Source organism: Solea solea, chromosome 10 (genome assembly GCF_958295425.1).
Source record: "Solea solea chromosome 10, fSolSol10.1, whole genome shotgun sequence".
Lineage (NCBI taxonomy): Eukaryota > Metazoa > Chordata > Actinopteri > Pleuronectiformes > Soleidae > Solea > Solea solea.
This window is the reverse complement of record NC_081143.1, coordinates 20,450,775-20,472,469: the sequence shown is the minus strand read 5'-3', so window position 1 is coordinate 20,472,469 and position 21,695 is coordinate 20,450,775. Positions and strand designations below refer to the sequence as shown.

General features: G+C 40.2%; 1 protein-coding gene across 1 annotated transcript; it reads right to left on the bottom strand.

The window, feature by feature from the left end:
• Nucleotides 1-2,498: 2,498 nt before the first annotated feature.
• Nucleotides 2,499-12,141, bottom strand: cxcl12b (chemokine (C-X-C motif) ligand 12b (stromal cell-derived factor 1)). The gene is made up of 4 exons (XM_058641532.1): nucleotides 11,977-12,141; nucleotides 9,896-10,013; nucleotides 4,901-4,984; nucleotides 2,499-3,057 (listed from the first exon to the last, which is right to left on the bottom strand). Exons 1-4 carry the CDS (start codon nucleotides 12,041-12,043, stop codon nucleotides 3,018-3,020), a joined length of 309 nt encoding a protein of 102 aa, XP_058497515.1. The 5' UTR covers nucleotides 12,044-12,141; the 3' UTR covers nucleotides 2,499-3,017.
• Nucleotides 12,142-21,695: the final 9,554 nt, after the last annotated feature.

Genomic DNA, 21,695 nt, shown 5'->3' with positions numbered 1-21,695 from the left:
ATATATATATATATATGAAAAGTTGAACTTTTCAAAAACTCTCTAAATCTCTCTAGATTCAACTCTGTTGCAACATTTGAACAAATTAGTGTAATGACATAAAATTGACGTCCATTAACTTTTATTAAATTAATGGCAAAGGAGTTCCACTTACAGGATTACTGCGCTTGCACAGCTGCACATTGATCAGATTATCACCTATAATCGGCCGTTTAGCAAATCAACCGCGTAAAACAAAACGAGAGCGAACGAGGTCCATATACAGTTGCGACAACCATCAGGCCTTCGATCGCAGTTTTACGGAGTAAAAAGAATGGGCTCTAATTTTGTGGCGTGGCAGCAGTTGAGTGAAGCTGAGTGAAAGCCGGTGGGATGCTGGGAGTGTCCAGATTGAAAGCACATGTTTTGTTGCTCGGCTCTCGACTGCAACGTGTTCTGTTTTGACTCAGGGGTTCGATTGACACATCCATACATCAACCTCAGTAACGCTATGAAAATCAACAAAAAAAAGGGCTATTACTGGTGGGCTGTGGTCAATATTTTCTCATAACACATTGACAGTGGCCTGTGTTTTCAATTACCATGTCTTGTATGTAGCAGATTTTATTTAGTTAACCTATTTTTACCTCAAACCGTAAGGACATTATTATCAATGGTGTTTTACTCCTCATGGCCGACTCACACGTACACATCGGTGGCATCATTCATCAAACGCTGCCGCACTGCATCGTGGGTCCATTGGTTTGTGGCACTTACGTTATACTGTATGTGGCAGGAATTGAGAAATGTTCAACCTGCCAAGCGGCAGCGTGAGTGTCAGCCAATCAAAACACATTTATGCTCTTAGGTCAAACACTGCTCGGCTCAAACATTCTCCCTGTTGCTTATGTTTTTTTTGTCGGACAAAGTGCACACAACAACGGCGGCAAAAACCAAATCTATGCATACGTGTGATTCTGCCGTGAGAGGTCGACTGTGAACATGTCGCACACTGTGTATAATATACTTGCAAGAACAAGCCCTTGCATATGAAATGTTGCATGAAACCTTGAAAGATATAAAAGTTTAATGCATTGGTTCTTCTGCATTTCGTGGAATGCCCTTCATTTAGTGGCTACTGCCTACTTTTACATTGCATTAGAAGACAATTAGTAAAATTATACACAATATAAAAATAAAACCATTACATGTAAAAGACACATCTGATAATAAAGTGGCTCAAATACATACATACATATATATATATATATAGAGAGAGATAAAAAAAGACAATCAAAACTTTCACTTTGCCACCATAAACATTCCCTTTTGTGACATTAATCATTCAGCTTCATGTCTTATTATGTGATTATCTATTAGCTTTTCATTCCTACCAAGGAGAGGTGTTGGTATGAAAATACTGGCATCAGTTATTCATTTTATATTTATCAGATGTTTATCTATTTCTAGAAAGAAAAAAGGAATACAAAATCTTGTTTTTTTAACTGTTTTTCATGATGCATATTTAACTTAATAAATATTTGGTTTTGTTTATTGATATGTTCAATCAATATAAACAAGCTGCATTGATAAGTGTCTATCAGTACAATATGGCCTTTCACAAACCACCACCTTTTCATTTCCCCTTCCACTTAAGACTTAAAGTGTTTTGTGACGAGTAAAAACCCCCCAAACATAATTGTGTTTTATATAAAACATTATAGTCACAGCATCCCATCTTCTCTTACATAAAATAAAAACAGTGAAGAAATACAATTACAGTATAGCAAAGGCTCTGACCCCTTTATACTGGATATATAGCACCATAAGATCAGTACATGTTTCATTAAGAGTGTTCATGAGCTTCCTCTTATGTTTAAGCTCAAAGACAAACGCAGGTCTCTGTGGTGGCATGGCCTACCCTGATTGGTCACCTCATGTGTGAAGGGTCAACTCGAGTCTGTCCCGTGTTCCCTCAAAGGAGTCTCAGAGTAATGCCATTTACTTTGTTAAAGGGTCATCCACCTGCAATGTCTAAAAACCGTGTGGTTTTAGACGGCACTCGGTCCAATCAGTGGACGTCAGTCTGATGATGTCACACATAGTAGTATCGCCTCAGCTCGCTTGCAACCTCGCCAGAGCAGATACTAAAAAAGAGACCAGGTACTATCGCTAGCGCAAAATAACCGTGCTGTGGCGAGGCATGCCATGCTAGTGGAAAAGGGGCTTTAGCAACCAAAACCTGTGAGTGGCTACAGCCTCACTATATTATCACCGCTTTCAGCTAAGAAGAAAGAGAAAAAAAAAGATATTTGCTTACCAGTGTTGCTTTTCCCTGTCTTGCCATTTACACAGATACATGTGTGGGGATAAAAAGACAAAAAAAGTGGTCTGGGTGCGTACAGATGGAGGTTTGACCCACTTCTAAGTATCAAAAGATGCTCGCTGCAGCGTCTGATGTGTTGTGTATTCATTGCATAGAATGTATTTGTGCATGCTAAAGATGCTGCATATGAATGGCCCCTTATATTCCCAATCTTTATTATATGAATATAAACAGAACTGATGCTTTTCAAAAGCATCAAAGAGGTAATTGTTTTTGCTATAACTGATAACTGAGTGACCATCAGGGTAGCATCACCCACCCAAACCTTGTGTTTGAGAGAGAAATCTCAGTTTGTTAGTTAAAGGTTCTATGTACAGACACAGTATTCATTGTGATGCACACATCAGTGCACGCACTCTCTGTCTGACATTAATATGCATCCCGTTATTCGAGCTGTAGCTGCATTTGGTGCTAACATAAAATGTTGGCCGTGACTGCGCGAGCGTCCACAGGGATCAGTGGAGGTGGTGCTGGTGCTGGTGGGTGAGCTGGGGATGGCGCAGTTTGAAGTGCTGGTTCTGCGTGTGGTCCAGAGCGGTGGATCGGTACATACAGCGTGTTTTTTTTGTTTTTTTTATATGTATCCATAGCAGTGACGGGGAGGTATAGAGGTTCAGCACAAGCCTGTTGACATATCTGTCTTCCCCTGTGTTTAGTTTTTCTTGTTATTGCGTCTTCTAGATTTCTTCACCCTGGAGAGAGATTCAGAAAGATCAAGGTTTATGAGACTCCACTTCGCGACACACCTGAAATTCCCCGTTCATGTTACTACAACAAAGGTTCCCAACCTCTTTCTGACCAGAATAAATTAAAATTTAGTTAAAATTATACAATATTTGATAAAAAAAAGGAACATAGTCAACAAATTTGATTAGTTTTAATCTGTTTTCTTATGTCATCTAAAATACTTCTAATACTTTGAATGTATTGTATTGAATACTTGTGTTCTTTAGGTTTTTAATGCAGGAACTTAATTTTATATTAGTTACTTTTAAATAAAGATTCTGAAAAAGTTTGACGTATACTTGTCACGTATTATACCTTTTCAAAAAGTCTACATTTCATCTCAAAGAACATATGGAGACCAGGACACATGGAGAACTCATCGTAGTGCAGTCATGGACATGTTATGTAGAAGCCTCAGATGTCGGTCTTGATAGGTGAACATCGCAGCATATAAATGTAATTTATGTGCCACTGTGCATTAAAAGGGTGATGCTGATATAGAACAGCCACGCTCATAAAAAGCCTTTCAAACAAAGAATACAATAAAACATTACTTATATGTACAGTCTGGACTTGTGTAGTCACGAATATCAATATATTTAACACTGTTGTAAAATGGCACATTGATGTAAACGGATGATATTTCTGAATCACCTCTTCATTTACTCATGTCTTTTTATTCTCTCACACCCGAGTTCATGGTGTGTTATATTCAAAAAAATGCAGTGTTTTATGTTTCTTATTCCAGTTCTATTGCTGCCCAGCAGTGACGATACCAGTAGACTGTAGTGTGTCTTGCTCTAGACTTAAGCAGGGGAATAGGACCAAAAAGTGCAATGGTAGCGATTGTTTATTAAGTTCCATATCACAGCTTTAGTTAATTGCAGTGCAAATAACTGCATGACTTACTAAACTGCATTGAACTGTTCCGCTTGGTGGCTGTAGACTAAAAAGTAAGATTGCTACAATGTTAATGTTAATGTTAACAACTGTGCTAATGGCCCGTAAGATAATTCCCAGTCATAGTGTTGTGCCAGATCAGAGCAGACGCAGAAAAGAAATGTGCATGGTCTTGCGCAGGGCTGGGCGATATGGCTGAAAAGCATATCACGGCATAACTGCCCGGGTTAACTAACCAAAACCCATATGCCCGGGTTATACGTACAGGTCCTTTTTAATGACACAATAAGTAATATCTTATAATTCCTATGAAATGACTTAATTGGTTTTCACATTATGCTTTTTAAGTGTTTATTGTATTTCTAATAAGCAGACATTCCGGCAGGCGATAATCACCAGCAGACATGCGGGGACCTTTCTTCTTTTTTTTACGAGGATTACACACATTTTAACTACACTGAGTGAGCTACTGCAGGTCTAGCTATCAACACCCTCAGAGCTGTCCTGGTCCTGGAGAGGCACCACGGTCAGTCACTGATGTGCAAGAAGTGTTGAAATGTGTGTTGAAAAAAAACATATGTAAACATGTGGGGTAAAAAAAAAAGGGAACAGCTGATGGTCCTGTAGCCTTTGCTAAGGTCTCCGATACATGCTTATGTGAAACAAGGAAGCGGCAGATTTATCAGTCCTCTTCCTTGATACTAATTATGTCACAGATAATAACTCAGCTACTTGCATCAACTGTGTCAGTGATTTAAAAGAGTTATTATCAGCAGGAAACTCAGGAAAAGGCTATTTTAAACTGTGGTTTATTTCCTCCTGAACCCAGACGGGAGCCGTATTTCATTTCTGTCTCTGTCTGCGATGCTGGTGTTTGAGCAGAGGGGAGTCTGAAGAAGTGTTTCTCACTTGTTAATGGCGTTCTTTAAGTGCTGCTGCAGCCACTTGGTCTCTGGGTTGATGCAGACTTCTCTGTTGTTCTTCAGCTTGGCACTGTTGGAGGAGAGGGGGATAAAAAACAGGAATTGGACTCCACATTCTCATCATTTTGTGTGACTAAGCCTCTTTACATGCAAATGAACATTTGCTAAGGTCATTTCTTACAAGCGGTGCTCACATGAAGCAGAATCGGCAGGCATTCAGAGTTTCAGAGTGCATGTTTGAGTCTCATTCAAATTTAGATATAAATCACCCTCAAGGACTGTACTGCAGAGTACTGTCAGCTCTGGGCTTCCTTTGTAGCTGAAGATTAACCGATATACACAGTCCAGATATGTATATACTTTATTATGTGTACGCTTAACCAAACTGTAACAGGATCTATTATTTACCTTAAGGACACGTGATTTTTAATTAGGTTAAACATTAATAAGAAACTCAGTTAAGTCACATACTGTAGCTGCTTCACTTGGTTTCCTTTGCTGAGCGTTTACTGAATTTGTCTACAGACAGTTCAACATAGAGAGAAGCTGCATGATGATAAATTCATTTACCACATTTTAGTGAGTTAGTTTTGATATATTTCACTATCCAGTGAATCAATGTGGAACTTGCTTTAGAGAACTAACAACCCATCTATCACCTCTCATACATTTTAGCCATTTGGGAACATCTTTCGGGTAGCTTTGGAAGTTTAAAGTGATATAAATAAAGGTTGGTGTATGTATAAATAAATAAATGGTTTTCATCCACACAGATTAATTTATTTCTGCATTTAACTTGTTGCTGATCAGCAGTATGTCACCTGTTGGCATATCAACACATCAACATCAGGCACTTATAATTGAATACGATTTGTTTAAAATTAACAAATTTGGTTAAATGTCTTACACATAAAGTGCTGGAATCTTTTGGAAAATAATGGCGTCTTGCAAAACAACAAAACACAGCGTGACATTTCAAACGTATATCGTATATATTTATTAAGATCATTATAAATGTTTAGGTTAACATAATGATACCAATTATGTCTTTAACTTACTAATCTGCAGCTAATAAATCACAATAATATAATTGTTTTCCTACAGAAAGCCCTCGTTAACAAAACACTTAACTTAATCTCAGTAAAACCCCAAACATCTCACAAAACATCCTGGTTAAATCCAGTGGATTAGAATTTCTAACCAGCTTTCAGCTTAGTGTCAAGTGCCGCCTTTTAAGCATCACTTAACCTGCATTATTCAGGGAAACACAGATGCCTGTGACAGTACATTTAACACATAATAAAAAAGTGATTTAACAGAATTAGTCTTGCTGTAAAAATGAGCACAATACGTCAGGATTATATCTGATCTGGTTTATGAAGGCTGAGCTCAGAAATACCTCCACTAAACTCTGAAAACCTCAGAACATCCCACCACGCGTTACGAGCTGAAAAGCGGCGGATTACTGCACATAACAGGCTGTCACCCGACTGCCGGTGAAAAATCACAGCTCCTCTGTTTCCACTCAGGCACAGATGGGAAAGGAGTCTCACATGATCACACATCGCACTGTACCATAGGACCTGTTAAACTGTCTCGACACTGGCACACAAAACATGATGCAGACTCAGGCTGGTGTGGTTTAAAAAGTAAAAAGTAATGAAAAGGCCCAGTTTAACGGTACTGTTGGCCTAAATTGGGGGAAACCTTTCACATCAAACATCAAAAGGAGCGTTTTTTTGTTTTTGGTTATTTTCCTTTTTATCCCTGCCACATTTATATTAGGACACCATAAAATGGCTAAAGCGCTCGTTATCAGAAGAAAAAGCTTCCAGCTTCAATGTGGAAAATAGCATTTTTTTGAATGTGAAAAATAAGTACATTACTCCAGGAATCCGACTCACTTAAGCCAAGAGTGGAACGGTTGAGTTTGATATAATACAGTATGTATTTTTTTGTGTTTCCATTAGGAATTGTACCAAAAATAACCAGCCCCAACTGTTCCATTCTTTGGCACCCTGCGCTTGGGGTCTGGCTCCACCCACGACAGTCAGCTGATTGGGCGACAGAATAGCATTACTCTCATGGCTCGTCTTTGACTGTCTTTCTCTTCAACGTCTGCAGTCTATACTCATACGAAGCTTAATGTCTTGTTGAGACAAACGGCCACAAATGAAAAAGAGCTGCTGGACGTCCTCCACTGTTGTCTGGTGTGTTGTTGTGTCACGTTGGTCATGTCGTCACACCAGTACAATGTCATCTTTTTCTTTACCGTTTTCACAAAGTTCCCCGTAAAGATGGCTCAAAACACTGTAATACATATGACAACACTGTGCGTTGTGCTGTAACATTGCGCCAAAAACAGAAAGAAGACGCTGTACACATTACAGAATGAATTGAGCCAGGGGAAAAAAGGGAAATAAGGTCTGCTTGCGACTGGCAAGAAATCTACCGACTTTCTTTCATAAACCTAAATACATTACGTGAAGGAAATGCACAATTCTGCCGCATGAGTGAGATCCATATAACTGTATTTACTGCGGGCGGAGAGTTGGACACACACACCCGGCTTAAACCCAGAAATGATAGAAGAAGTCAGTGCAAATGAGAAAAAGACAACAGACAAACAATCATGCTGTCGTTTTCAAAAATTATTACATTTATGATTGTCATATGAACGTTGTCATTGTCTGTCTGTCTTCTAAAACAGGCTATAAATCTCAGCAAGGCTTTTTAGGTGAAAGAACAGTTTAAAAAAAAAGAAGAAGAAAGTGTTGCTCTAAGGAAGGGAAGTCGGATTGATCCCACCCAATGATTTATAGCTCTGTGGTGACGGAGCGTGTGTGTTCTTGGGAGTGATGTCAGGCCGATTGATGGAGAGCTGAACCAAATATTTAGAGGAGGATTTGTTCTGTTATCAGACACTGCCTGGGTGAGTTTCAGATCAGTTGTGCTGAAATGGTGGGGGGTGGTGAGGGTGATGGTGAGGGTGGGATCTCACACCTCTGTGGCAAAAGGTTGTATGAGAGTTAACAACTCAGAGGTGTAGTGCCTCACTGCTCCTCTTTCTCCTCCCTCCATCTCTCAATCACATGATGCTGCAAATTGAAACACATTCCTCTCGACCTCAAACTGCTGTCTGATTTAATTTGTGTCCCTGGCCCTCACCTCCATCACTGCTCCCCCTCTAATGTGCCACCTCCCCTATTCCTCACCCCCATTTAGATGCAGACACATGTGCAAATGAGCAAATGGAGCCTTTAAACTTAAAAGGGCAGTTCGAGAGCATCAGTCCAAGCTTCAGTCCCAAATCCCCCAAACTAACATGTGTGTCAGGAGGCCAAACAGCTCAGTAAGTGGATCTGTGTTTGCTTTTCCTCCAGGGATGTCCCCTTCTTCCCCTGCCCCTCTGTTTTATTAGCGACGGCCGGTTCATCCGCTCTGCTGTTTTCATGTGTCTCCCTTCATCCTGTTTATCTGTCTGCATGTCTGGGTGAGAGCCTAAACCCCAACAGAGAGCCTAAACCCTAATTGACTTGGCTGGAATTTAGAGGACTGGAGTTCCACAAGCAGCAGGTAGTAATTACTTCACAGCAAGTCTATACCAACAGCAAGGTGGGGTGGGGTGGGGGTTCTGGTGAGGGCACACAGTGGGACGTGGGGGGTGTGGGGGACAAAGGTCTAAGGGGAAAAAGGGGCTATAATGTTACTGTCTTTCTTTCATCTGAGATACAGGAGCAGCACTCTGCGGGCTCCTCATCTGACTGACTTCTTGACTCCTTGGGCAGATTTCTGGAGTGATATTTGTGGCCCGGCCGCAGGGTTGCATGTCCTCACTGACCTTTTGCCATTTAGTCAGCCTCGCTAACAGTCCCCAACCTGCCCTCCCCCCCCATTTTTGTCTTTTTGGCAGAAGCCCCACAGACTTCTAGCCTTTTGGCCGTGACACTTCTGCTGTCCCATTTTCGAGAGCGAACAAATGAATGAGGCGTTTTGGTTAATGTGTTCCAGACCACTGACATAATTCTCACTGTTGTTAGGGAGTTGGATTCGGGGAAATTAAAGAAAGAATATGAGGGACGGGGGGGGGGGGGGGGGGGGGGTCAGCAGAAATACAAAGGTAATCACTTTGACCCTTAATTATTGCTTCCTTTGCAAAGCATAAATTGCCCCCCTGAGCTTGTGCCGTCACTGCTTTCCTCTTTCTGAGTGGGTTACGTTGTTTTAAACTCCGGCCTCTCATTCAGGAAATAAAGGAAGGATATCAACACCATACTTCACACATTCATTCCTACACTACGCTGCATTAAATGAATAATAAACGCTTCATTTGATTTAGTGTAAGATAAGGAGGAGGAGACTGAAATAGTAAATGCAAATACTGCAACAGTTTGTTTAATTATTAAAAAAATACAGCATTGTAATGAAAATAAAGAGTTTTTTCTTTCTGATAAAACTCTGCAACTGTCAGTAGTCAAGTCGAAGTGTTCTCACAAAAACCTCAAACAAGTGCAGTTATCTACATTCCTGAATCTGTTAAATAAATAAACTTTTTTCAACATTTCACTGCAAAAAAACAACACAAAACTGTGTTCCTTGCAAATGTGTCAAATATGAAGAGATCAACTTGATTCTTCTTGTGAACACTCTGCTATTCCTGCTAAAGACGGAACACAGAAACTGACATAGAGCTTGACACTGTGTATGTTCTACACAGACACATCTGTGAAAAGTGTGTAAACTACAGTGAGATACACATTGTTCTGTATCAAGTACCAGCACACGAGTGTTAAACCAAAGACTCTGCTACTGCTAATGAAAGATGAATTATCAGCATGCACGGGCAATTTTAACCTTTTTTTCATATGGAAACAGGAAACATGTTTAAGGATTCATCTTAAACATGCCAACATCCTTAAACTGAATTACCTAAAAAATAATTACATTGATGACCCAGTGATTGACACAAGTTTTTACTTACATGACTTGGAAGGGGCAGTTGGGCGTGTGGAGGAACTTGAGCTCTTTGATGGAGCGCTGAGGAACCGTGTTGAGGGTGGAACGACACCAACACCGCTCAACCAGACTGATTGGCTTTGCTGCAAACACACAAGGACACATTAGCAACAGTGCTGGAAAACTGAATTAGTATAGTCATTTATTTGCAAACAAACTCGTTTTGGTAAACTTCCTGACTTTAAAGGCAAAAGTTCAACATCAATTTCAAACCAAATTTCATTTCTATTTTAATTGTAATTAAATGCATCGCTTCTCCCATAAAAACCAATATATCACTGTAACAATTTTAAAATGCATGGGAACTTATGTGTTTACCTGCCGTCCTGAACAACATGTTCATTAAAAAGAGATTAGCACCTTCATCCTGACTGCTTACTTATAAGCACAAACACACACACACACACACACACACAAAGAATTTTAGCTTTTCACTCCCAGCACCTTCGACGTGGCCTCTCGAAAGAAGGGCCCTCGACATTCAATTTGTAATATTCGTCTCTTTTTTTGTGAAAGAGCACTCTGCGGCTCAGACGGCATCGGTGGCCCCCGTGGAAAACACCACGAGTACATTCTTAAAATGATTACAAATCTCCTTGTGGGGCCCAGAGGAGCGCAGATGCACATGGATAACTTCAAATGCAAGGCGATTACCAAAGTGATTGCAGTTTTGTAATTATTTGCCCTCCAAAGAAACGGTGAAGGTTGCGAAAATGTCAGCGCAAGGATGAAAGCAAACACCTGGCAGTAAAAGCTTCAATGAATTAAGAAACCATCTAATAGCTTTGACTTGAATCCTTATAGTCTGAGCTTGAAAGGTGAAAAACAAAGCTGCAGAGAGTCAAGAAATGAAAGGTCATAGAGCAGATGCTGATTTTCCAGATACTTTTTTGATTTGTATCGTCCATGTCCTTGTTACATAAGCACACAGTTCCAACAAAATCAAAGTGCATCAAGTGTAACGAACACACCATTGTTCCCGGCTTTGACGTGATCCCATTGATATGCGTGTTGGTGATGCAACGCCAAATGTCCTGCCACACAAATGGCTAAAAATCCTCAGTAATATCACCCTAATGACTCACACCCATTCAGGGGCTTTTGTCATGCAAACTAAAGGGATCATTATGCAGCACGCAGCACCGGGGCCAGAAGCGAGCGGTCCACTGCTATCACCGCCGCATTGTTTATCCCTAATTAGAAACTAATTAAAAGAAAGCAGAGGGAAAGGACAAATACACACATTTAGACCTAACACTTTAATGTGGAGGTCTCAAAGCAACAAGCTTAGCATAATGCAGGACTTAACACTCTGACTGCTCCACTGATATAATATAATAGATGCAGATCTGAGTGCAAAGAAAGGAGTTAAGTCAAAATAATAATTTATATATAAACCAAATCAGCTTAATTTGCATGCATTACTCATTAAAAAATGATAAAATGCCATGTGTTTTTCAACTGCTGGTTATCTCCAATACTGATTTTGATTTTGGTAATTATTTTCATTTAATATTTTTAAGTTGCTTATTTTGTTGAAAAAAAAAAAAAAAAAATCTAATAATAAAATCTTAAAATACTTGCAAATTAATTCCAAAATCACTAATTGTTTCAGCGCTACAGCAAGAATTTATTGTTATCAATCAGCACACTATTTTTTCAGTGTGTGAGTCTGAGATGTAAATGAAATAGAAGCAAAACTATGTTATAAATCTTCTGCAATTTCCTTCGGCAACAGGACATGATTCATCTAAACAACTGAAACTCATCACTCGTCAACCAAAAATGTACAAGAGTAAATCCTGACAATAGACTCTCTCAAGCAACAAGCAGAAGTTGAGCTCTCATAAACAAAAATAAAATTCAGTGTGAAGCCAAAAAGAAGCATCATTTAGATTTGACTCATTCTGCTGAGTTTCTAATATAATAATTAATAACCCAAATAATAAAAGCAACATTGTAAAAGTTCTGAAGAAAATGTGCATTTTGCATGCAGCAAACTGTCTCAAAGAAAGTCATCAAATGTTGTCCCTCTGTCGGACTCACCGCTGTAGGTCGGTGCATGAGTGACCACGGCCAGCAGAGTCGTCAGTGCCAGCAGTTTGACATCCATGGTGGAGGAGGGCGAGCAGTCTCAATCTCTCTCCTTCAGTTACAATCCAGGGCAGAACTGTGACCACCAGCTCCGATGTGCACTGTGTTAAATCTTCACAGGGGAGAGGGAGCTAGGGAGAGAACGAGAGTGCAGTCCCACTTTCTCAGGAGGGAGGGAGGGGGAGGAGGGTCCCAGCACAAGAGGAGAGGAGGTGAAAGTAAAGGAGTGGAGGGCACAGAGAGAGAGAGAGGGAGAGAGGGAGGGAGCAGCAGCAGCGACTCAGCGCAGACTTCCTCAGTTGTAAATGTGTTGGCTGGGAATCAAGAGGAAAGTCTGATGGGAGTTCTTTCTCTCCCTTTTCTCTGACTTCTCCCCATTTTTCACTTGTTCACCTTTTTATCTCACTTCAAGTTTTGCTCTCTTTTGTTTCACATGCCTTTTTTGGGGGGTCAGTTTCATCTACATTTCATCTTCTTTGTCACTTTCCTTTCCTTTCACTTTCCGTCATTTTTGCACACACACACGCACACAGTTCACGCAGCTATTTGGACATGCAGCTCAACCAAAACATTATTCCTGAACCTTAACCTAACTACAAGTCAAATCTGAGCCCTAAACCTAACCAGGTCCTGAAAAACAAAGTTCTCTCCCTCATTAGGACCAGCTTTACTGTCTCCATGTGGACTACTGGTCCTGACAAGGACTGTGTTTTGTCCCAGAAAAGCTCCTAAAGAGGTAAAAAATACAAGGACACACACAATTATTTTCTTAGCTAGAACTCCCTGCCTTTAAAATAATATTGTTGTGTTTACTGGGATACGGACTGCGCCTTCCTAAAAACCCACCCACCCTCACTCACCCTCACACACACACACACACACACACACACACACTTTCTCTCTCCTCCTTGCTGAGCCTCGGTCATGTGTCTCGGCTCTCGTCCATGACGCCTGGTTCATGTCAGTATCGGGCTCCTCTGGACTTTCATTGTCTGCTCTGTTGATGAAACCATTAAGGGTCCGTGGCGGCTTCACAACGCTACTATTAATAGGGCAGAGGAAACAGTGTGGTGAATTGTCTGTGAGGGGATTAAAAAGGAGAACACTTGCAGTCATACAGTAACACAGTGTGACTCATGCAGATTTTTCACTGCGTGTGAATTCAAAAGAGACGCATCAGTGATGAGCTGCCATGTTCTTCATAATTGGTCAATCGCGTGTTATTGCTCCGACACTTTTACAAGACATATTTCTAAAGGAGGATGAAGATGAATGATTATTTGTGCAATAAGTACAGGGTTACAGTCGAGCAAATATTATTATACAATAACTGCAATTCTGTCATGGAGTAAAAAGAAAGATAAGAGGGGAATAGCTTTCTTAACCCTTGGATGCATGACCTCCACTATTCCAGGAGTGGGGTCAAAAATGACCCTAATCGAATCAATGCGTTTTTGCAATAAACTTAAATGTCTTTAATTGTGGTTAAAGATGATGATTTTCATTATATTTTGGTCAACAGAAGACTGATTTATACTTGGGGTAACCCTATAACCCGCTTATGGAAATGTGGCGTAGTGATACAAAAACTGCAATTTCTTAAAATTAATGATGTTTTTAAAAAAAAATACAAATGGCCTCATGTCACAAACATGTTTTATGAGGAATACCTATAATCCTTTTAATTTCAGAGATTTTGAAGAATAACAACCCATGGGGTCATTTTTGACCCCACTTAATTTTTCCAGAGGAACTATGTGAAATTTGTTCCTTCAATGACAGGAGCTCATCTGCACAGGAATCTTAAAATGAAACCATTCACATCCTGTTATTGTTACAACACTGTCTTTGTTGGAGTGACATATTAGAAACTGAACTAATAATAATAATAATGATGATGATGATGATGATGATGATGATGATGATGATGATGATGATGATGAAATAGACAAAAGAGAAAAACTCCCTTTTTAACATGAGGTTGAGTACAAGAGGGCGAGGCCTAAATGTGTGTTTTCTGTGATATAATTTTGCAGTGATTCACCTCTTGCATTACAAAGAGCACTGAGGGAAATAATGCTCAGTTTTCATGCTAATAATCACATATTGCGAATGTGATTACATTTTTTAACTAACTGCCATAATACAATGTTGAAAATATTAACCGTTGCAAACATTTACTTAAACAGCTGATGCAGTTCCTACACTTTCTTATAACGGCGAGTTCATTCAAATATGTTTCTGTAGCACCTGGTCAAACAGATGCTCTGATCTGATGGAGAAGTTCCAGGTTCAGCTGGGGGAAGAAAAACTAGGACTGAAAAAAGAATATGATCCAAGTTAATATGCTAAAGCAATAAAGTATAGAACATTAGTGTACATGTCTCAACATGCGTGTTATCCACATGGGTCGTTCTGCTCCATTGAACCAAGTAAGCTGAAACTTGTCTTCATGCCACAACTTGATGCCTCCTCTGTCTGTCTGTTGGAGCTGCTGGAAGTTATTCAACACCTCCCCTCATCTGCAGCCCTCACCACTGCTTCCATGTCAATTCATGCACTAAAAATCCTTCCCCTGCAGTTCACAGGCTCATAGTGTGGCAGCGTGCTGAGAGAGAACTCGCAGGCCACTGTTAGTTATGGAGTCATCCAATATAATCACCATCATAACCGTCATTAACAGTGGAGGAAATGAAACTGAATTAAAGAAGAGGTCACGATCGGCGATGAAAACCACATTTATTCTACGTATGTGCAAAGTGCGGCTATTTAATTGGAAACAGGATACTTAAATAAGTTAAATTTACCACAGTTTTGAGGATTTGTTTTATAAGATAATGTGAACTTTAATAGGCCAAGTAACAATAAAACATGCAGTTTATGAACATATTTATGTCCCGATTTTGATGTTTATAACATGCAAATTGTATGCTGGCCCTCAGATTTTGCAACACCTGCTTACTTTTGACATACAGCTTCACACTTATTCATTGTTTATTCACTTTCCAGAAACAATATTTTCAAGACTGTATAGCCAAACTGCATAGTTGCATGTTATAAACAAACTGTTAAAAAATAAAGATTCCTCAGACCCAACAAGGGAATGTTTTGGTCACAGGACCAGAACAACTTCATCTGTAATCCAGACTAATTCAGACTTAGTTTGCCACAAAACCAAAACCAAGACAAATAAAACCAAAACTATCTGCACGCCAAGATTCCACTGGGTAAATGTATTTCCTATTTTGGGTGAACTGATCCTTTTAATATAGTTATTTGTATTAGATTGTGGGCTTTTAACAAGGACCACAGTACTAGTTTTTGAAGCAGGGCTGGGGAACAGATGTGAGTTTATAAAGTTTGATTTGATTAAACGCAGCCCGTCGAAGTGAAGCTCGGGCTTCAGCTCCGTTTCATGAACATACAACAGTGTTTGGGTTTCCCGTATGGATGTAACGTTGCTGTGATGAGATGTTTGGCAACTTCAAATGAGCCTGTATTATGTTTCCTGTGAACGCTAACATTTGCACGTTTGCCCAGATAAACCTCCAAATTCCCTAAACTGCCTAAAACCTTGTCAATCCTATCATCGTATCACTGAGGGCTCGTATTTGGTGACGCACAAAAACAAATGTCACTTGTGCTTCAGCCGCTCCGGTGCTAACACGCCACAGAGGCACCGCTGCGAGGAGGAGGCCGCTGTCGGGCGTCTGGCACTTTTACCACAGACCTGTGGGACAACACGGCCACTTGTGTGACACATGGGTTCAAAGTTCAGCATTTCATGTCCCTGTCTAAGGTTACACTTTGTAACCTTAGGCACTTTGTTGTGGACCTGCCCCGGATAGACGAGTTCTCGCTAAATAGCCACCGTGATGAGGGATGTGAGGAAGAGCAGACGGGTGTTTGGTCTGCGTCAGGTTCACACATGCACGCTCCTTACAGATGATTAGCGTTAGTGCAATAAATAGTGTCTGTGGCTTGTAAAACAGAAGTGAATGTAGAAGGATGTGGTGATATAGGAACGTTTAAGAGAGAAGAAAAAAATCTTCTTTAGTGAATTTGTACAAAAAAAGAACCGTAGAAGAGAATGTAGGAGTGTGTGTGTGTGTGTGTGTGTGTGTGTGTGTGTGTGTGTGTGTGTGTGTGTGTGTGTGTGTGTGTGTGTGTGTGTGTGTGTGTGTGTGTGTGTGTGTGTGTGTGTGTGTGTGTGTGTGTGTGTGTGTGTGTGTGTGTGTGTGTGTGTGTGTGTGTGTGTGCGTGTGTGTACAATTGCCTCTTTCCATCTTAATACTGAAGCTTGTATTAAAGGAATAATTCACCGATTTGCATTTAGCTTTGTATTACTAGAATAGAAAAATTGTGCTTCCCAATCTCAGTTTCCTCTCCACACGAGAAATATCTTAATTCTTTTTTTGTTACGTGCCCACCAGTGACTCGGCACAAGTGTGTTGTTAACCGCTTCTTACATTCATAAAGGGTCTAAAATGACTATCAGACTAATATCGGTATCGTCCCATCCCTAAAAATCACCAAAAATAGAATGAATACATAGGAAGATGAATACAAAAAGATCACATACTACTGTTTAATTGCATTATTATTTTAAACATTACCTCCTGTGAACTACAGATGGAACCTGTAAGCACTTACACATTTATGCACTTATATGTTGGCAGTGTTTTGTCTAAAGCACTTAATGTGCACAGAGGCAGAGCCAAGGTGCTATTTTAAAGAACATTCATTCATTTTCTTTGTGCTTACTGTTATGCGTAATGTTATTACGGTTCTGCTCTTCTGTTTTACTCACATTTATGTCCATGTAGTTTTCAATCTTTCACAGCAAAGTTAGCTGTGATCTCCAAGAAGCTGTCAGTACTCACAGAAATCATTTGTCCTCCGTGAGAACAATGTTTGGCCTGTGTTTGCTCAAGTGTCTTCATCTTCATCATATAATGTCTGTAGAGTATCGGATGTTTCTTCTGATGCCATTTAAATCATCTCTCTCAGTCCATTGTCCTGTATGATAAGACAGTTTTGGTGGCATTCTAGTCAAAGCCAGTTTCTGCCAGGACAAAAAAAAAAATTATGAGAATACAATCGAAATTATGAGATAAAAGTTATTATGAGATAAAAAAAAGTTATTATGAGATAAAAAAAGTTATTATGAGAGACTATGAGACTCTTTTTTTTTTTCTTGCAGAAATGGGCTTCCATAAAGTTAAGCTGTCACATGAGTAAATCAAATAAATGCAGCTGGATTTATTTTCATCATTCATCGTCAGCACATTCATTTTGACAGCACTACAAACACTGAGGAGTTTAAAGTAGCCAAAATGCTGTCAGCTTCCACTTCAGCGATCGTCTTTCATCAGCAGGTGTGTCATAGCACTTTAAACCAAATGCACACAAACACATTATTAACATCTCTCATGACCCCTCCGTGTGTAAAAATCAACCCAAATATTCAAACTAATCTTTCCAGTGATCTCCCACGTGTTGGCAGTGGCCGACTTTCCTGTTGGAATCGACGTGAGGCCGCTCCGTGGTCCAGCGTTTATTGTGTTTGTCCAGCAGTTTGAGTCTGGTGGTGCTGAATTGTATTTTATGGTGGCAGAGTAGATGAAAGGTTCCTCTCCACTGGGCTTAGATAAACAGTAGTTCACAATCAGTGCTGCGCCTGCAGGCCTGTACCAGAGGCTCAGACTGTGCCATGTAAACACACATTAATCAACACTTGGAACAGTTCTCAAGAGCGCCGGACGCACTGGCTGCTGAACCATGGAAATAGATCATGGCGAGAAAAACCTTATTGATCAATTTATGATTCTGGATTGGATTTGAATTGAGTTAATGATTATTTTGGGAATGTATGGAGTTTTTCTGCAGGGTTCTTTAAACCGGACAAATAGGAGGTCTTAGAAGTATGTGGGGGGGTGTTATGTGGTGTTAGAGAGGGGGCTGGGTGTGTGATGTGTGTTTTTGATTTGTGAGGGTGTCCCTGTTATCAGGGCACACAGTTGTTTTCTCAGGAAGAAGAAAAACACACACACAGTTATGAGAACAGAGTAAACTTTGTCTTTCATTAAATACTTTGAGTCCAAGACCTCAAATATTATCTTTGATCAAAATGATTATGTCTTTAATTGTTAATGAAATACGACGGAGTATTAGGGCCAAACACATTTTTTTTTTTTTAGCAATGTAGTAATGTTATGAGAATAAAGTCATAATTATTATTCAAGCCAAATCTCACATCAGCTGCAACCACCCGTGTCAAGATGCGAAATGCGGAGCATTTCGTGAAGTTAGGGCTAAATAAAGAAATCTTTTATATTTTTTTGGCACATCAGCACCACATTATCTTTAGCATCAAGAAACTGAGTCTGTTTTGGAAGAAAGAATCACACAGACTCAGAGAAAATCACCTGTTTTTTTGGACTGAAGGTGGAAATGGCTGCTAGTGGTCGACTGCAGACTATCGCTGGTTAAATCTGCGTTCTTTATTCTCATAATATTATGACTTTTTTATTCTTGGAAACAAAACACCACAGTCCAGTGCTGTTTATTGTTTGTCATTATTTCAGTTTACATATACACAAGGTCATCAATAGTTCTTTCATCAATTTCATACTCTGAGGCATCCTCGTAACAAAAAAGGGCAGCGATCTCTAATCAAGTTTAACGGGATTTACACAAGCTTTGTATTTCAGTACATCATTTACCACTGTACTAAAACAACATAGTAACATCCAATGCACATACTTGCTCTGTCAGGATTCACAGCATTTACAAAATATGCAATAAGCAAATGCATAATACTGTATCTTCTAAGATACTATAGTTGCTGTAGAAACGTCAAAATAAAAATTCTCATTTGCCAAAATACACAAATGTGCTCAATTTCTGTGGTATACACATTTGTTTTTGTTTATTTAAGGACAACACATTAATTCTCTCAGCTGCCGTCTTTTTGTAAGACATATCGAGAACCGTCGACAAATGACTGTTTTCAATTCAACTGATTTGTATGTCGCCAAACATACATTATCTCATGGAACTGTACATAGCAAGGCAAAAACATTTACAATAGCTTTTTGCCTTGCTATGTACAAGCTGAATCTTCACTGTTCTGTGTTTCTTACCTAAACTTCTCCAATTAGTTGAATTGTCTTATGTCCCCTTATGCAGTTTGTCACAATGCCATTCATGTTGTAGGTGAAGCCCTCTGGATTGAATTGCCTTGCTGCTGAAAGGTGCTATACAAAGAAATGAGTCCGCACAGGCTTATATGAGCACTGAGAGCGCAGCAGTCTAGTAGCAGCCCTGAGATACAATAATTAAACACTATACAAGTCTTTTTTTTTTGTAACAAAACCAGGAGAAAGCTCTTCATTGTGTGAGCCTCTTAACAATTTTAATCCTGCACTTCCCTTTCACATGTACAGCACATACAGTCAGAAAGCTGTGGATGTGGGCAGGGAGTGACAAAATAAAAGCATTTCCATGTGAATACGCGTCTGCTCTTTAGGCAGAAATGTCCTGAATGTGTTTGAAGACCTCAGCTCTTCTCGGCTGTCAGTTACGGGAGAAAGGCCTCTCAATGACTAATCTAGTTTACTTTGTGCCTGTCTGTGGAGGAGAGAATCTGGCATGACACCAAACGCCACTCTATAGATGCTTTTCTGCACAAAAGCAAAAAAAATATGGCGGGCCCTCTGCTCTCCTCCTCCTCCTCCTCCTCCTCCTCTGCTTTCCTCCTCCTCCTCGCTCTCGGTTTCCTGCTCGACAAGCACGTTGAATGTGTCTCGTCTTTCATATATTTGTCAAGAGCGTGGTTTGTCTCTGACCCCGTCGCCATGGTTTCAGCCCCCTGCATGGGGGCTGGACATATGTTTACTGTATATATTATGGGATGCTGAGGGAAGAGAGGGCGGTGTGGGGTGTGTTTGGGTGTGTGAGCCTGTGTGTGAGCCTGTGTGTGTGTCTGTGTGTGTGTGTGTGTGTGTGTGTGTGTGTGTGTGTGTGTGTGTTTTTAATGCTAAGCAGGGGAAATGGTGAGAGCAGGAGGTCAAATGAAGGCACGGTCTTCACCGCCAAAACTCTAATTGAATGGGATGTACAGTGAATGCTCCATGACCACGGGCGTGCGGTCAAACCACACGGGGATAGCTCTGTGAGTGAGCGTGTGTGTCTGCCGACGAGGGAGGCACAAGTGCTTAAGGCTAAAACCACGCTCATTAGTAATCCACAAATTATCAAATGAATTCTGCAGGTGCTGAAATTAGGTACACAGTTTAAGCAGAAAAGAAAGAATTTAGGGTATATGAGAGAAGAACAACCGCTTCAGACATAACCGCACATCTCAATATGGGGTAAAAAAATGCTCTTGATATTATTTTTATGATTTGTTTTTTTAATAAAATGTGCAGTTGCTGAAGTTGAAGAAAGGTACAAAGAAAGAAGGATTATTTAGATTTTGTTGCAGACTGAGGATAAACAATTGTGAAACAGCACTATTTGGAAAAGAAGCACAAAAATTATAGTTTAAAGCTATTTAATTATTATATACTATTTGCTATTAAATTAAATTAAATTAAATTAAATTTAGTTGTCCTTCGGTGTGGAGGAACAAGTGTGCACACACACACTTTGTTCACATGTTCTGCCACTGGTGCAGACGTTCACGGTGACCTGTCAGTTTTTATGACCTCACCTCTGAGATTCTTGTTAGAATGGACATATTAATAGTGGTGATTGTTGGCTCTGCCGCTGGATTGAGGAATCCATTTCAAATTGACCAGTTTCATTTCCACAAGTTTATCTCAAGCCAAGGCTGATGGGGGGGGGGAGGTTGTGTGGGAGTGAGAGGGAGATAAATTGAAAACAGCAGGTTTCATGGCAGATTTGAAGGAACATATTCCACTCTTGAGCTGTTCATCGCTGGCAAATGAAAGCTGTAAAGCATCATGCATGTTTTCCAGCTCTGGCTTTGATGGTAACAACGCTGCAAACGGCAGCGTTTTGTTCAGTCCCCTGTTTTTTCTCGGTCTGCAGTTTGTTCGGCTCTGAAGTAGTTTACTGTGAAAACCCGTGCAGTCAAATGAGAACGTCTGCTGTATTTGTGATGCAAATGATCTATTGGCTCTGAAGGCTTAATGGGTTGTACGTATGCCGGGCACATCAGGAACAAATCCGTTGACTTTTGGCTAATTCTCGGCTAACTTCTATCTAAACGCCTCACACAGCACATGGCACACAGCCACGTTGTAGAGCACCGCTGTGGAACGAGGCCAGAACAGAAACCAGGCAGCGATGAGATCTTCACTGTACTGTGACAAAGCTGAGGTCGCGACCCCAGCAGATTAGAGTGCCAGTGTCAGGGTGAGTCCTCCTCACTGATCCCAGTCTGGCCATAATTTCCAGAACTGGCACATGGTGGGGGGTGAGCAGTTTTTAAAGCCACAATTGATGATTGAGTGTGAGCTTCAACAGCCAATATGATCCAGTGTTAAAGGAGGAAAGCCTTTTTCTAGGCAGGTGTTATTTCCAAACCGCCACTTCCAAAAACAAATCATTGCTATGGTGAGTTTGTTTGAATTGAATCTGTCGTCATGGTGAATTGTTAAAAGCGGTTCTAAAGCTGACAATGCTCTCCTACATACTCCACA